General features: G+C 37.0%; 1 protein-coding gene across 1 annotated transcript in view; it reads left to right on the forward strand.

Annotated features, from left to right (window-relative positions):
- The window catches only part of LOC119085644 (serine/threonine-protein kinase Warts-like), a 53,860-nt gene extending 41,864 nt beyond the window's left edge, over positions 1–11,996 (forward strand). The window contains exons 4-11 of the mRNA XM_037196082.1: positions 254–388; positions 452–605; positions 671–1,472; positions 2,869–3,770; positions 3,842–3,962; positions 4,023–4,138; positions 9,757–10,031; positions 10,122–11,996. Of these exons, the coding sequence (XP_037051977.1) occupies positions 254–388; positions 452–605; positions 671–1,472; positions 2,869–3,770; positions 3,842–3,962; positions 4,023–4,138; positions 9,757–10,031; positions 10,122–10,526 (2,910 nt within the window). The 3' untranslated portion in view covers positions 10,527–11,996. The remainder of the gene's footprint in view (positions 1–253; positions 389–451; positions 606–670; positions 1,473–2,868; positions 3,771–3,841; positions 3,963–4,022; positions 4,139–9,756; positions 10,032–10,121) is intronic.
- The last annotated feature ends 6,067 nt before the right edge of the window (positions 11,997–18,063 follow it).

Raw genomic sequence — 18,063 nt, forward strand, 5'->3', positions numbered from 1 at the left:
CTCCATAAAATTTTAAAATGTGATTGCACGTACTGGTAAAAATAGAATTTTCAAAGTGACGAAATGAGTACTCACTCCTCAAATTCTAAGGGTAAATCGAGGGCTTTGAGGATTTCTCTTTAACTTAGGATGAGAAATGATTCTTTGAATGCCTAAACTTCGCTGAAGTTTTGTCTCATAGAGCGTACAACTAACTCAAATAATGGAATAAACATCCTTCACACGATCTAATTGTTTTTTTTTCGTCTTTCAGGAACAAGCATTAAATGCACTAAAACTAACAAATGCCCGCGGAGACTCAGTTTTGGAATATTTGGGAAAACAGGCGCAAATGCAACAACAATTACAACATCAACAAGAAGCTCAATCGAATGGCCATCCACAAAAGGTTTGTGTTTACTGTCCATTCTGTCGGTATAAAGAAAAAGTTAATAAAAAATTTGTCTACCAGATTCAACCGCCCGTACTAGTTCCAAAATTGATTCGAAAACCGAGTATAGAAAGAGAATTACCTTCATTGCAATACCATCGAGGAAGTCCTGCTCTTGATTCGGGTGCTGGTAGTTCACGATCCGACAGTCCACATCAGCATCCGCACTCGGGAGGTAAGCATACGAATTTGTTGTTCAGTCGAAGAAAATTTCTTAATTTTTCACTTCTAATTTTACAGTAGATCCGCTTGAATCGGCTCAGCGATTTCAACACCAACAGTACTCAAGTGGGCGAAACAGTAGCGGTCAATATTCACCATCACCATGTCCGTCAACAATGAGCGATCTGCCACCGCCAACACTACCCCGATGTACATCATCGACTCCACCAACTCCTCCACCAGTTCCACCCAATCTCCAGCAATTATTCAAACGAATATCTCCAGGAGCGCCTCCAACAAGAGCCGTTGCATTACCGTCACAAAGTCCTGCCCGTGGAACGTCACCCGTATCGAATAACAATCATCGTCCAGTCATCGCTCAAAATGGTCCGCAAGCTCAGCAACAACTTAGTCAACAAATGCAAGCCTTAAGCCTATACCAAAGTGGTGGAAGTGGTGAACCTCCGCCACCATATCCGATAATTTCGACGGGAGGACCGCCCAGCTATACGACATCAATTCAAAATAGACAAAGTCCAACCCAATCGAATTCGGACTATCGAAAAAGTCCAAGTTCTGGAATATATTCAGCAACGTCGACTAGTTCACCCAGCCCGATAACAGTGTCTCAAAACTCAATATCGCCCTATCAACAAATTCCACGACCCATCCCTGTGCCGCAACGACAAACTTGGCAAAAGACTAAAAGTCATACGCCCGTCATAATGCAATCGGTTAAGTCGACGCAAGTACAAAAGCCGGTACTTCAAACGGCAATAGCACCGCCAGCGCCTCCAGCAACACAGTCGGTCTGTGCGTCACCAGTGCATGTCGCACCACCATCTTATGCGTCCTCGATTCAACAGAGAGATGGACAGACATGTGAAAAGCACAAATGTGAACGGCAAAAATGCGAAATTTTTGGTTGCTGGCAGCAACAACAACAGCAGTCGCAGCAGCGAGATAGTGTAAGTAAAAATTTTCAATAATCTCAATGTTCATCTCACTACGCTCCGCTTATTTAATGGAAATGGTAGTGTGAAGCGTGGTGAAAGACTACCTGAAATGAGTAGACTATTTTGTTATTAGTCATCCAAACACCCGACTAATGAAATTTCCATTCAATTCAATCCACAGCAACAGTCACAGCAGCAATCGTCTCAAATTGATGATAAGAAATCGTAAGTATCAAACAACCTTTTAATTCAATCTAAACCCTAAGCCATAAACATGTGAATATGTTTTGGTTTCGGTTAAAGATTCATCGATTACAGCGACTGTAATGGTCTCTATTTAACATGAAAATGTCTTTGCAGTTTTTACAACCTATCGCAGCATCAACAACAACAACAGCAACATCAACAACAGCAGCATCAACAACAGCAGCATCAACAACAGCAGCATCAACAACAGCAGCATCAACAGCAACAGCATCAACAGCAGCAGCATCAAATGCAACAGCAGCAACAACAACAGCATCAACAGGTTTGTCTTAAATCTTACAATTTAACACACAACGTCAACAAAACCACGCTGAACAATTACTGTTGTCTGTGGATAATTTGTAGGTTGTGATGTATTGTCAACAAAACATATGGTTTGTTGGTGAGTTTCAACTGTCCACACATTTAGTTGATTACTGTGTAGTTGAGAGTTGAGACTTATGCCTGTACCAACAGACAATATGTCGGAAATCATTCATCCCGTAGCAAATATTTCGAGAAAATAATGTGTAATCTCAAACGTTTTGTTACAGCAACAACATGCAACAATACAACCACAACAACATCATCATCAGCTTCAACAACCGACACCTCAGGTAATTAAAACATTGTTTCGGTTTAACATTTCCCCATTTCTGGCGAACATGACTTCAGCAGAAATTTTATGTCGATTTCATTAAGATGCACATAGGAGTGTGTATTACACACTGTGCAATAATTAGCAGTCCTAATTAAGCTCACAGGACTACAATCGAATCAGAAGATTTTTTATTTCAAATGAAAACCGAAAAATTCCATTTCCGAAAAGATTTTTCCAAATAAATTTAAATTTTGAGATTTTAAAAATCTACAATCTACCTTTGTATCGCCCTGACCGTAGTCTGCGACTCTCCGAATCACCCTGTCCTCGACGGAAATATTTATTCAACGAAATGTCTTTGTATCGGAACAGAAAGCCATACTGAACGCAATAATTTTCCCGTTCCAGTCTATTCCTCCAATTTTCAATCCAACTGGCACAACGACCAATCATCCAAAGTCACAGAGCAATACACCACCAACTACTCCACCAATTTTAAACAGTCTTAACAACAACGTTCCTTTAACAAATGGAAATTCGTCACCGGGTGTTCCAACGACCGAACCGCCTTCGTATGCCAGCACAATGGCATTTATGGCCGCTCAACATCAACCACGGCATCTGCCACCACCTCCGCCATATACGAACAATATTAACGGAAATATCGAAGCGTCCATGGTAACACCGCCGGAGTCGCCATCGTCAAAATTATTGAACAATAATCTGACAACGACTCCGCCACTTCCTCCCACATCATCGTCATCGGTGAAATCGAGTTCCTCAAAGAATCGTGCAAGTACGGCTGGCAAATCGGATGCATGTAAAAAGATAAAACATCAATCGCCCATACCGGAACGCAAGAAAATTTCCAAAGAAAAGGAGGAGGAACGTAAAGAGTTTCGCATCCGGCACTATTCGCCGCAAGCATTCAAATTTTACATGGAACAGCATGTCGAAAATGTGGTCAAATCGTACAAGCAACGAACGTTCCGGAAAAATCAACTGGAAAAGGAAATGTTGAAAATCAACTTGTCGGATGAGGCACAAGTGCAGATGCGAAAAATGTTAAGTCAAAAGGAAAGCAATTACATCCGATTAAAACGTGCCAAAATGGACAAGTCAATGTTTACGAAAATCAAGCCAATCGGTGTCGGTGCATTCGGTGAAGTGACGCTGGTACGGAAAATTGATACCACCAATCATTTGTATGCGATGAAAACATTGAGGAAAGCTGATGTACTGAAACGAAATCAGGTGGCACATGTAAAAGCAGAACGTGATATTTTAGCTGAAGCGGACAATGAATGGGTGGTTAAGTTGTACTATAGTTTTCAAGATAAGGATAATTTGTATTTTGTTATGGATTATATACCTGGTACGTGTGTGTGTGTGTTATATCATAAACGCCAGCAATTATAATCTCAATTATTCTTTCCTATCTTCCAGGTGGCGATTTAATGTCTCTGCTAATTAAAAAGGAAATATTTGAGGAGCCCTTGGCTAGATTTTATATAGCCGAGCTGACTTGTGCGGTAGAAAGTGTTCATAAAATGGGTTTCATCCATCGGTAAGTGGGAATGTTGCTAAGGTTTTATGGAATATTTTGCATTGGACTTTATTTTAACAGGGACATCAAACCCGACAATATTCTGATTGATCCCGAGGGTCACATCAAGCTGACTGACTTTGGTCTGTGCACCGGCTTCAGGTGGACTCATGACTCGAAATACTATCAAAAAATCGGTAAGTTGTGACCCGACGTAATGTGTAAATGTTGAATGTATGGATGATAGACAGTGCGGAACAGAGGCTCGCCAGGTAGTAAATTTAAAATCTAACAGAAAATTTCGATTCAGTTTTACATGACTGACCTTTTAAAAATATTTTATTTTTCTTTTCATGAAACTTTCCATCTTTATGCGTTAATGTTGGGAATGTATTCATTCAGGTGCCATAAAATCCAAGACGAAAATTTATAAAATTTTCGGTCATAAACTTTTATTAGATTTGGGGATTAGTTTTTTGTTTATTGGTTCTTTTCATACAATAATAGCCTTTGTGTGGACTTTGGTTTTAGAACTACAGCACAACATAATCATAAAATGTATTTTAAACCTCTGCAACATTGTTCGACACTTCCTTAGGTAATATCAAGAAAAATGTTTGTGCTGGTCGAAGCGACGGTCACGATCACTCGTTTTAGATCACCGAAAAACCAGATTCATGCCATTAATAAAGGACAGATATTTCAATAATTTTTTTATTTCCTGAGGTACTGATCTCTTCATTTCGACACGAACTTGATTTTGAGATACCCTTGTCGGTTAGGCGTGTGCTGGAAAATATAAGTTTTAGAACAAATGTCTCTCACCTCTGGTTATGACCATTCTTTACCAGACAATTCATAGAATCGGTGACGTAAATTAACGTAAATTACGTGGACTGCCGATATATGTTTGTGGAAAGAATCTCTAGGAACGCTTCAGAAAGAGGTCTCAGGTCAGGTTATCCAAAAAAAAAATTTTCGCAATCATTTTTACTACGAACCAATCTTCATCATTCAGCGAACAATATCTAAAATTTTCATTCTGTCAGTTCACATTATTGCAAAATTGATTTATCGACCGAATTTACTCTCGTAAGACGTCGTAGAAAATCTAAATTGGTCTTTAAGTGAAGGTGTAGTAGAATGGGAACAGCAATTTTGAGGATTTATCAAGCTTCCTACGACTTTTCCACTTTATAAAATGTTGTCGGGGTTCCTCGATTCATAAACACAAATTTTTGCTCTCATTTTCGCAGCTTCCTAGATATGTAGGCGTTTATATTCTACATAACAATGAAGTGGCCCTGGTGCCAAATGAAGAGTGAAATTAAAAAAATAATTTTTTATTGAAAAGCCAGTTGGGCCAGATCGGGGCCTATTTTTGGAAATTGCCAAAAATTGTCAAAAACTGTGAACGTCCAAAAACCAAATTTTTCCACCATTTCGAACGGTTTTGGCAACTGCTGAATCAGCCTTGCGTTTTAACTGACTCTCGATTATTTCTTGACACTATTAGGTTTCAACTGAAGACGAGCATGATTAAAACATAAGACTGAGCTCCGGAGTTGCCAAAACAGTTCAAAATTATGGAAAAATTCGGTTTTTGGCAATTTTTTGGAAATTTTGGAAAAAATAGGCCCTGGGCCAGACAAGTCAAAAATTCGATAATTTAACCTGTTCTAATACCTACGTTTTGAGACCAATGTCGATTTTCTACTATGTGTGACGGACAACTAGGCCTTATGAAAGACTCTTATCCCTCCAACAAATTAACCAAAAATTTGTACAAATAACTCTACTAATTTCTCGTTTGATCGTTGGAATAATGTTTGTATTTATTTTTATGACGCAGAAAAATTGAAAAGCCTTAACCCTGTTGCTACCATAAAAGTTTTATTTTGAGATTACACATTTCGGTCGTTTCCTGTACAGCAAATAATAATGGTCAGAATCCAAAAACACAATACAAATTTGACACCCGAAAAATTTTGAAATTGAGTGACACGAAAAGCGAAAACTGATCCTAATCTAGTTAAATACGACCACACAACAGAGGTACCTGCAAAACAAAATCAATGTTTTCTGGCGTGAATTTTTCATTCTTTAGTACAATGGACAAGTGACGAAGTAATTACCACTTCAACACAACCCTTTAAGAAATTTAACTGCATGTAATCATAGGCGACTAAATTCTAGTGATTATTGGAATGTATACCTGAAGAGGTATACCTAAATACTGTTGTTCCAAAGTTCAGTTTAGGTCACGTATCCATTTTGCAACTGTTTTCGACATTTTTTCCCCTTTTTTATTCTTTATTTTAGAATTTTTAGTTCGACACATCCAAGTTTGAACTTTAAAAAAATGATCAAATTAAGCTAAACTCTATGATCGAAGAGTAGAGTGGCGGGCTGCCAAGAAATGCTCTAAATGCAGTTATTCTATGATCAACCAATATACATCTGAGGCTCATATTCTGAGCCGATGTTAAGATATGTAACGTCCAAGAAACAATCGAAACATCGAACATAATATTTCGGAAAAATCAGCTAGATTATGCTTGTGATGCTTAATGATTCTTCTCTACAATTTTATGTTGAATCATACTATGATATAATTAGAAGGGTTTTGTGTGGGCAACTGGTTTGGGCCTTGCTTCTAACCTATAGGAATTTCGCATGGGATGGACATTTTTTAACAGTGTGCATTTAGGGTTCCCATTTTTGAATTTTGATATAAAAACAGAGGACGCCTCTACTATCGCAAAAGTGGACGAAAAACAGATTTCCAACGAGGAATTACAACTTTCTCATGCACTATGTCCACTCTCTGTACAATCGAAATCGTGAAGATGTTCTTTTGTTAGTTGCCCACCGAATATTATGCGAATGACGCATACTACTTTCTGCGCAATCAAATTTTCTTAAAATTTATTAGATTTTCTTGCGAGAATTTGGGTCTTTCGAAAGGTCAGACAATTTTCTTTATTGTAAAATTCCTAGCTTTTATGTTATGAGCATATGAGTGTACAACGCGCTCAAAATTTCTAATTATAAAAATCCTGCTTTGATAGTAAAGTCGCGCACAGGGCTTGGGTTTTGTCAAATTTACTTAAAAAAGAAGTTTGTTTCTAAAAAAAGAGGACAAAAAATCAACATTTTAAGGAAAAAGTGATGTTCTTACAATTTTTGCAAAAAAGGAGAACGATGAGGACATGTCCTCTTGTAAGAGGACGAAGGAGAACCCTTGTATTGGGCTTTCAATTTACATTAATCTTGGACATTGGGTAACACATTCGGTATGCCCACTCACCTCTAAACGAAACTAAATTTTGATGATCAAATTTTTGGATTCGCTCATCAGCTATAAAAATTGGACTTAACCCAATCAAACTGATTAGGCGATCATCTTCACAAACTACAGTATCACTTTTGATTGATTATTTTTTTGATTCGATCTTGGAGGTCTTGGACCTTAGAACGTTACATGCGCGAAAAAAAAACATCGCGAGCACATAAAATTGCGAAAATCTGTAGATGCGGATTGCATTATAAATAAAGAGAAGAAATCGTCCTAAAGGAAAGAAACAAAAAATTCAGTTTTAAAAAGCAAACAAATTGGACGGCGAAATACATAGCGCAATAATATTTGCAGCCCATTCATTCATTTAAAAAAAAAACGAAGAATAATTAATGAACCACGAAAAAGAAAAAGAAACTTCATGGCTGTATTCTTCCACTACATCCGGCAGAGCATTATACTTCACCCCGAAAGAAGAGAGACCGTGTCGCAATGGCTTTATCTTTACGCGGCAAAATCATGTTGAGAGTCTTATGCACCTGCACCCCGTGCAAAAAATAAAGAAACATCCAGAACATAAATCGATTTAGGCAACAAACAAAAACATCTGAAAGGGTTTTTCCCAGTTTATGCAGGTAGCTGTAATCGGTGCACTCTTTCCAATTTCACTAATGGTCAACTAATCGTTTTTCTCGAACCTCACTCCTTTTGTCGCTCGAAGAAATTTCCCATTCTGTGTTTTGACTTTGTGCAAGAAGCATCAAGTATCAAGTCCGCAAATTTGAAGATTTTTTTTTAAAATTTTGATAGATTTGTAAAGTGAATAACAAAAAAATTAAATAAATCAACTGCCAGCGCGTAATATAAGTAACAGTGAAAACATTTTGATCTGAGTATATTTTTGGTTAAAACGGACGAAATTGATTGTGCTCTCAAAAGCCGAACATTTATTAAAAAATAGAAAAAAGCTACGCGATCCAGTACAGCTCGGTGATTAGATTGTGACTTTAAACAAAATATTAATCAAAATTCGAACGATTCTCTGAACATTTTCAATCAAAAAACAAAAATGGAAAGTAAAACTACGACTTCAACGACCCCAATTGCAAAATCATCTTTAAAACGGAAACGACAAATTACCAGCGAGGACACTGCCAGCCGAAAGAAAATGGCACCAGCGACGGAACACGCGTACAATCTCAGGAGCAACGCGAGAAACAATCGAACATCGCTTACAAAACCACTCGTCGACCAACCTAAAGAGAATAACGTGCCATCGCGTTCCAAAAACGCATCTACGAAAGAAATGTTGCCAAATGGTAAACTAAAAGGCCAGAAAATTGGATACGTGCGGTCAACAAAGTCGCTCCCGGCAAAGGTTACAAGTCCATTGGTGCGGTCGCACGCAACTGTCGGGATGGATGTACCAATATCAGTTTCAATAAAACAGATAAAAACCGAACCAGTGAATGAGAATATTGCAATGAATATGCAAAGTCCGATGGTAACAATACACATACCAATCGAATTTCTGGAAGAGCCAAAGAGTTCGGAAATTGACGTTGTTCCCGAACGGAGCATACAACGGCCAAAAGTGAATGAGAATATTGGGATGGAACAGTTAACAGAGTCGCGTCTAGTGAATATACAAAGTCCGATGGTAACCATACCAATGGAATTACTGGAAGAGCCAAAGAGTTCGAAAATGGACGTTGTTCCCGAACAGAGCATACAACAGCCAAAAATGACGCCTTCAAGCAGCACGGAAAAGCCACAAAGTCCAACAAAGGATGACGACTCATCGGAAACCGAACCACCGACGTATCAACGGCCTAGAATGTCTCTTTTGAAGAGCATGAAAAAATCACCAAAATCCACAAAACATCAACGGCCGAAAATGACGCTTCTGGGCAGCATGAAAAAGCCATATAAAGCACCACTCGCTTCAATGAAAACATCAGCCTGGAGAGTAACGAAAATTAAAGCAAGATTTGAACCGTCGGATCCTGTCGTCGTCGAGTGGGAAGCGGATATGACATCTGCTGATAATGTAAGAACAGAGGCAGATGAACTGAGAACCCGCAATTCACTAAATAGAAGTCACTTTAAGAGACTTACGATGGAATATGAATATTTGGAATATCTGAACGAACCATTGAACAAGTGGAACCAGCGTTTCGGAACATTTTATTCAATCCTTTAAGTTGTTTCAAGGAACCTCGTTGAAGTGCGTGGTGAGGTGAACTGTACAGTGTATATAGACATTTTAAACATGTAAATAATTCTCAGATCATCTAAAAAAACCAACTGAACTCTAAAAATAATTTGCATTGCGCTTATTATATTCCGCTGAATCGAAAGTACGAACAATTGACTAAAGTCTGTAAATACGTTGTATATTATACTTGAGCATCTGCGTGGGCCTCTGTTTGAAAAAGTAATTAATATTGCCAATTGGGCTGCCAAACAAACGCATGATCAAATGTTTAATGCTCTTTTGTCTTTCAAATATTCTAGGTGAACATGCGCGTCAGGATTCCATGGAACCGTGGGAAGATGCTGGCGAAGGCAGTTGTAAACCAACCGTATTGGAGCGACGGCGTCAACGCGATCATCAAAGATGTTTGGCCCATTCTCTGGTCGGAACTCCAAACTATATTGCACCAGAAGTGTTGGAGCGTAGCGGTTACACTCAACTATGTGATTGGTGGAGTGTCGGTGTCATTTTATATGAAATGCTTGTGGGTCAACCGCCATTTTTAGCAAATACTGCCGTTGAGACACAGCAAAAGGTATGTGATTGTCCATTTTTGTTAAACTTTTTAGAATTTTTTGTTGTTGACCTCACGACTTACACACTATTTTTCTCTCCACCGATTTAGGTAATCAATTACCGGAAAACGTTACACATCCCACCACAGGCCAATCTGACGCACGATGCATCTGACCTGATTCTGCGATTATGTGCATCGGCGGACCGTCGACTCGGCAAAAATGGTTCGAACGAAGTCAAAGCTCATCCATTTTTCAAAGGTGTCGATTTTTCGTTGGATCTACGACAGCAAAAAGCTCCGTACATTCCGAAAATCGATCATCCGACCGACACATCGAATTTCGATCCAATCGATCCGGACAAATTGCGTAATTCGTCATCCGATTCATTCGATTTTAACAGTGATACGGGTAAGTCGTTTCATGGATTTTACGAATTTACGTTCCGGCGATTTTTCACCGATGATAAAACGATCATGGACAGCAGTGAAGATCAGAGTCCCGTTTATGTGTAGGGAAAACAAAACAAAACAAAAAACTATTTTGATTTTTGCATTAAGTTACGTGTTAAGTATTGATTAGTTTTAACAACACGAAGGAAACAAATTTGATCTGCCATAAATTGTTACTCAATTTCTTTGATGATTTTTCTTTTCGTTCTCTTTTTACCGCTTAACATACCGGAAGTGAAAGAGCTAAAATTGAACCGGGCGTCAGTTGAACCAATCGAATTAATTTCTTGATAGTTTTCTTACAGTTCAATTCAATACGATTCGTGTCGAAACTCATTTGACTGAATTTTTTGTTCCGTGTTTAGATCGCACGATAATTTTGGGTTTTCATTAAAAAAAATTCGCTAAAAACTGTAATTTTAAATCGCGGTCCAGTGTTCCATTAAAAAAAAAGTTAAGAATGTGAGACTCAATACGATTTACCGAATATGTCCTAATTGCTGACTGCATCGAAGTGAGATTGGTGCGTCACTCAGAAACATAAAATTTGAAGAAAATAAATCTGTGCTTCGATCAACTATACACATTCCATTTCCGGAATGCGGCTGATCAAAAGTTTAAATTTATTTTCTTCAAGTAAACTTTCACCGCAAGGATTTTATTTTGATGCACAGCTGGAAGGACTAGCACAATATGCGTGCATGGATTTTGTTATTCAATATTCTAATCTGAATGAAGTCGTGATACGCTTCGAACAAAAATTTAAATTCAGCAAATAATTTCTTTCAATGCCTCAAGTTCGATCATTAAGTTTCAGAAGATTTCGGAAAGAAAAGGTTTTGCCGAAAATTGGTTCAAGAAAGTTGAACCTCGGAAATATGCCCTGACTCTCCAATGTCCATTTGTCAAATCCTCGTCGTAAACGATTTTTTTTATTTGTAATTGGATTTTTACGTCCCGTGAAATTTTAGCTTTTTCATTTGCCCATATTTCGTACTAAAAACAAAACAATCAAATTGTAGCACAAAGTGTTGTTTCGTATTATTTCGCGCATAACATGTTCTAAACGAATCAAAAACACACAAAAGATGAAGAATGAAATCAAAAATTGAGAAAATTGGTTAACAATTACGTAAAAGAAACACAATAGATAAGAAAATTGATTAATTGAAAAGGAAAAAAAGATAATAATTTCTCTGTCTCTCTCTTTTTTTACATTAATTTGTTGTAAATAAAATTAATTTTAATTCACAAAAGAAAATTATGTTTAGCAAAAACGAATTTTAGGATTATCCATTTTAATGTAAATATTTTCAACAAAACCGCACTAACCTTATTTCTATTATTTATATTACAATGCGCAAAAATTATTTTAATTATTTTAAATTTAAATTTTAAGTTTCATTAATCTAACGAGGCGTACACGTAAACTTTCTAATGGTATAAATTATGTATTCTGTTTAAAACAAAAGGAAGAAGAAAAAAACAGGCCCGCAGTGGCTAGAATTTTAAATTTAATTGAAATGAACGAAAGAAAAACAATTCGCATTATATGGAAGAAGATATTGGCTTGAATGGCGAATTTGTAATTTGTTTGTTTGTTTGTTTTTTACTGTTTTTCTTGGTCAAATTATACCTTTAAAATAACAGTGTGGATTTGTGTGTAGCTATCTAGTTCAATTTAATTGAATCATTGGATTTATTGAGTTGTAAGTTGGAATATTTAATATTTGAATTGTGTAAATATAATTTAATAGAAAAAAGAAATTAATAAATAAAAAAAATTATTTAAATTAAAAAATCAGAAAAAAATGTATTTTCATTCGACGGCAATTGTGCATGGAAATAATGCGGTGTCCTGGTATCCTAGATAGCAGGAAGTCGTCGGGGCGAAAAATTGGATACCGGGAAATTTGTCCTTCGCCGAAGGCGGTTTTCTTTTTTTTACTGTAAAAATTAGACCTCACCGGGAAATATCTATCAGCGGGAAGTACTCACCGGGAAATATCTATAAGCAGGGAGAATTCATAACTAACCGGTTAATAGCTGTCACCGGGAAATCGAAAATAGCTATCACTGGGAAGAACTCACCGTGAAATTTTATCAGCACGAAGAACTTATCAAAAAGTTTCTACTGACGAGGGAAGAACTTATTGGGAAGTTTCTGTTAGCGGGAAATCTATCAGCGAGAAATTTTTTTCTTTTCAGTGTTCCGCTAGCGGGAAGTCTCTATCATCAGGAAGTACTCATCGGTAAGTTTTTATTAGCGGAAAGAACTTATCGAGACGTTTCTACCAACGGGAAGAACTCCTTGGGAAGTTTGTAACGGGGAATTCTATCAGCGGGATTTTTATTTTGTTAGTGGACTGGACAGTGTTAACCTGTTGCGCTTCTATTGAGAACAATAGAAACCATAACGTTTCGGCATGTCTGGCACGAGTGTCACTCGTTATAGTCGCGGAAAAGGTTAAGTCTCTATCAGCGGGAAGTACTACTCGGGAAATTTTTATCAACGGGAAGAGCTTATCAAGAAGTTTTCGTCACTATCAGCGGGAAGACGCTGATAGAAACTTCCCGTTGAGTTCTTTCCGCTGATAAAGTGATGAAAACTTCCAGGTGAGTATTTCACGTAAAATATCAGGAAGCTATTAGCTTATAGCAATCAAATGCACTCCGAAATTATGTTCGGCGAAACATAGTATGTTGGTCATACGGATTTAAGTTGTGTGAAAACATAGTTAGCATATAACTTCTGTGTGAAAACTCTAAAATCATTCTGTAATAAATTATTCTGCTGACCTGACGTGTTGGAGTTTGTTCTGAATCATTAACAGAAGTCTCTTCCATCGGCAGAAAGTTATGATATTATTATTATTATGGTGACTCATACTTCCCGAACTCGATGAATTATTCTCTTCAACGAACTAAACTTTTGATGAGTTACTACTTCTGGTGAAACAGTTCCTAATACGGTGCATAGATCTAAGAATTTAAAAACTTCGCCTGCAGCAGGTTTTGCTCAAATTAAACTTTTATTTAGAATTTTTAGTTTGTACAGTTTCAAAGAATAGTACTATTTTTACATCATCGAAAGTCAATATTCAAAAAAATTTGGCTTGCTCCGCTCGCGAATTTCTTTTTTTTATTTAAGTAAAATAAGACAGAATTTCCGAAATATTGTTATGCACACATATCTGGCAGATTAGAACAGAAGATAACTTTGCAATGAGTTTATATTTGTTTTATCAAAAATGATGGGCTCGTGCAAACATTCTCTTCTGCCAATTGATGAGTGAAAATTCATACAGAAGAACGTCACAAAAAGGTTACAGCATTGTAAAAACTAATGTTAGACTTAAATCTGCACAGAAAGACTAGAAAGGGCTTGGGAAATAATATTCGCGACACCGGTAAGTTAATTGCGACTCACTGTGAAATTTTTGTCAAATTTTTCGGATGCCAGGAAGTTTCGACTTGGTCACCGGGAAGAAAACATTATTTCCATGCACGACGGCAATTCCGTTCGCTTGAACGGCGATAAAAAACTGCTCTGCCCACCCTGCCCATTATATAACAACGCTGAAATTAAAGGCATATCCTCAAACACAGAAATTTGTTCTGATTCCAGCTTGATATCCCTAAAAAAAATTTTTTTTGCTAAAAAAATAGATTTGAAAACTCGCACGAAAAAGGTTACCCATGTCTTCAGAAATTGCGAAAAAAGAATTTTAAATATTACCTGGGGTCCAAAATCGTATGGGAAAAAGGAAGTTGGCGGACCCCGAAGGAAAACAAACCTTTATGGACCCCTTATAAAAATTATATATGGGGCCGATGCTGATCCGAGTTGGTTTATGGGTCGCTCAAGGACGAAATATGTGAAAAAACACGAAAAAATGGGTTAAAGAAAATTTGAACGTAACTAACTGATGCTGAGGTCACTTGTTAAGGTGACTTGGTTTATTTCACTTCAGAATAGTCTAAATAGACCGATTTAAATTTTTAAGTGCATTCGCATCTCTGAAGTCAGTCAAAGTAGCCCGACCTGTTCACCCAGTCTTTGGGCTTTTCCAAAACACAGATATATTTATATCCAACGAGAGCTTACGGCACAAGCTTTCATTGTAAAACGAAATATTTTCGAAAACAATTTTTTGAAGCTATATAGAAATCGATTTTAGTGAAAAAATGTCAGGGTCGTGAACTCAGTCAAATTTCAAATGACTTTTGCGACAAGGCGAAACTTGTTGTGTGTAGGCTCGTTGGACCTTTACAACGACACCTAACACTTAACTGAAAAAGTAACTAAGCATGACTTTGTACTACTTGAAAATTATTATTGAATTTTATACAATTTGTGTGAAAAATCATGTTCGAAAAGAACAACTAAGATTTTCTGAATTTCAGTAGTATTGCTCCGTTTACTTATTTTGAGTTTTTTATCAATTCAATCAATTTTGACGAGTCTGACTTCATTTCATATTGTTTTACTGGAAAATTGAAGTTTTCTGTTCGCATTGAACCGAACCGGAATATTCGGTTTGGTCTAAACCGAAAATTCAGGTTTTCGGATTACGGGCTCATCTCTGAGTTCGACGATTCCACCGATATTCCGATAACCAATTGATATTTTCTTGCACGAAACGACTGGAATCCTACCAAAATGCATAAGCCGTAAAATTCTGAAACTGAGACTAAATTTTGTAACTTTATTTATCAGAATCCAAAAACAAAATACAAATTTGACACCCGAAAATTTTTGAAATTGAGTGACACGAAAAGCGAAAACTGATCCTAATCTAGTTAAATACGACCACACAACACAGGTACCTGCAAAACAAAATCAATGTTTTCTGGCGTGAATTTTTCATTCTTTAATACAATGGACAAGTGACGAAGTAATTGCCACCTCAACACAACCCTTTAAGAAATTTACCTGCATGTAATCATGGGCGACTAAATTCTAGTGATTATTGGAATGTATACCTAAAGAGGTATACCTAAATACTGTTGTTCCAAAGTTCAGTTTAGGTCACGTATCCATTTTGCAACTGTTTTCGACATTTTTTCCCCTTTTTTATTCTTTATTTTAGAATTTTTAGTTCGACACATCCAAGTTTGAACTTTAAAAAAATGATCAAATTAAGCTAAACTCTATGATCGAAGAGTAGAGTGGAGGGCTGCCAAGAAATACCAGAAATGCAGTTATTCTATGATCAACCAATATACATCTGAGGCTCATATTCTGAGCCGATGTTAAAATATGCAACGTCCAAGAAACAATCGAAACATCGAACATAATATTTCGGAAAAATCCGCTAGATTATGCTTGTGATGCTTAATGATTCCTCTCTACAATTTTATGTTGAATCATACTATGATATAATTAGAAGGGTTTTGTGTGGGCAACTGCGGTTTGGGCCTTGCTTCTAACCTATAGGAATTTCGCATGGGATGGACATTTTTTTAACAGTGTGCACTTAGGGTTCCCATTTTTGAATTTTGATATAAAAACAGAGGACGCCTCTACTATCGCAAAAGTGGACGAAAAACAGATTTCCAACGAGGAATTACAACTTTCTCATGCACTATGTCCACTCTCTGTACAATCGAAATCGTGAAGATGTTCTTTTGTTAGTTGCCCACCGAATATTATGCGAATGACGCATACTACTTTCTGCGCAATCAAATTTTCTTAAAATTTATTAGATTTTCTTGCGAGAATTTGGGTCTTTCGAAAGGTCAGACAATTTTCTTTATTGTAAAATTCCTAGCTTTTATGTTATGAGCATATGAGTGTACAACGCGCTCAAAATTTCTAATTATAAAAATCCTGTTTTGACAGTCAAGTCGCGCACAGGGCTTAGGTTTTGTCAAATTTACTTAAAAAAGAAGTTTGTTTCTAAAAAAAAAGAGGACAAAAAATCAACATTTTAAGGAAAAAGTGATGTTCTTACAATTTTTGCAAAAAAGGAGAACGATGAGGACATGTCCTCTTGTAAGAGGACGAAGGAGAACCCTTGTATTGGGCTTTCAATTTACATTAATCTTGGACATTGGGTAACACATTCGGTATGCCCACTCACCTCTAAACGAAACTAAATTTTGATGATCAAATTTTTGGATTCGCTCATCAGCTATAAAAATTGGACTTAACCCAATCAAACTGATTAGGCGATCATCTTCACAAACTACAGTATCACTTTTGATTGATTGTTTTTTTGATTAGATCTTGGAGGTCTTGGACCTTAGAACGTTACATGCGCGAAAAAAAAACATCGCGAGCACATAAAATTGCGAAAATCTGTAGATGCGGATTGCATTATAAATAAAGAGAAGAAATCGTCCTAAAGGAAAGAAAGAAAAAATTCAGTTTTAAAAAGCAAACAAATTGGACGGCGAAATACATGGCGCAATAATATTTGGAGCCCATTCATTCTTTAAAAAAAACGAAGAATAATTAATGAACCACGAAAAAGAAAAAGAAACTTCATGGCTGTATTCTTCCACTACATCCGGCAGAGCATTATACTTCACCCCGAAAGAAGAGAGACCGTGTCGCAATGGCTTTATCTTTACGCGGCAAAATCATGTTGAGAGTCTTATGCACCTGCACCCCGTGCAAAAAATAAAGAAACATCCAGAACATAAATCGATTTAGGCAACAAACAAAAACATCTGAAAGGGTTTTTCCCAGTTTATGCAGGTAGCTGTAATCGGTGCACTCTTTCCAATTTCACTAATGGTCAACTAATCGTTTTTCTCGAACCTCACTCCTTTTGTCGCTCGAAGAAATTTCCCATTCTGTGTTTTGACTTTGTGCAAGAAGCATCAAGTATCAAGTCCGCAAATTTGAAGATTTTTTTTTAAATTTTGATAGATTTGTAAAGTGAATAACAAAAAAATTAAATAAATCAACTGCCAGCGCGTAATATAAGTAACAGTGAAAACATTTTGATCTGAGTATATTTTTGGTTAAAACGGACGAAATTGATTGTGCTCTCAAAAGCCGAACATTTATTAAAAAATAGAAAAAAGCTACGCGATTCAGTACAGTTTGGTGATTAGATTGTGACTTTATACAAAACATTAATCAAAATTCGAACGATTCTCTGAACATTTTCAATCAAAAAACAAAAATGGAAAGTAAAACTACGACTTCAACGACCCCAATTGCAAAATCATCTTTAAAACGGAAACGACAAATTACCAGCGAGGACACTGCCAGCCGAAAGAAAATGGCACCAGCGACGGAACACGCGTACAATCTCAGGAGCAACGCGAGAAACAATCGAACATCGCTTACAAAACCACTCGTCGACCAACCTAAAGAGAATAACGTGCCATCGCGTTCCAAAAACGCATCTACGAAAGAAATGTTGCCAAATGGTAAACTAAAAGGCCAGAAAATTGGATACGTGCGGTCAACAAAGTCGCTCCCGGCAAAGGTTACAAGTCCATTGGTGCGGTCGAACGCAACTGTCGGGTTGGATGTACCAATATCAGTTTCAATAAAACAGATGAAAACCGAACCAGTGAATGAAAATATTGCAATGAATATGCAAAGTCCGATGGTAACAATACACATACCAATCGAATT

This window comes from Bradysia coprophila, chromosome X, assembly GCF_014529535.1.
Source record: "Bradysia coprophila strain Holo2 chromosome X, BU_Bcop_v1, whole genome shotgun sequence".
Classification (NCBI taxonomy): domain Eukaryota; kingdom Metazoa; phylum Arthropoda; class Insecta; order Diptera; family Sciaridae; genus Bradysia; species Bradysia coprophila.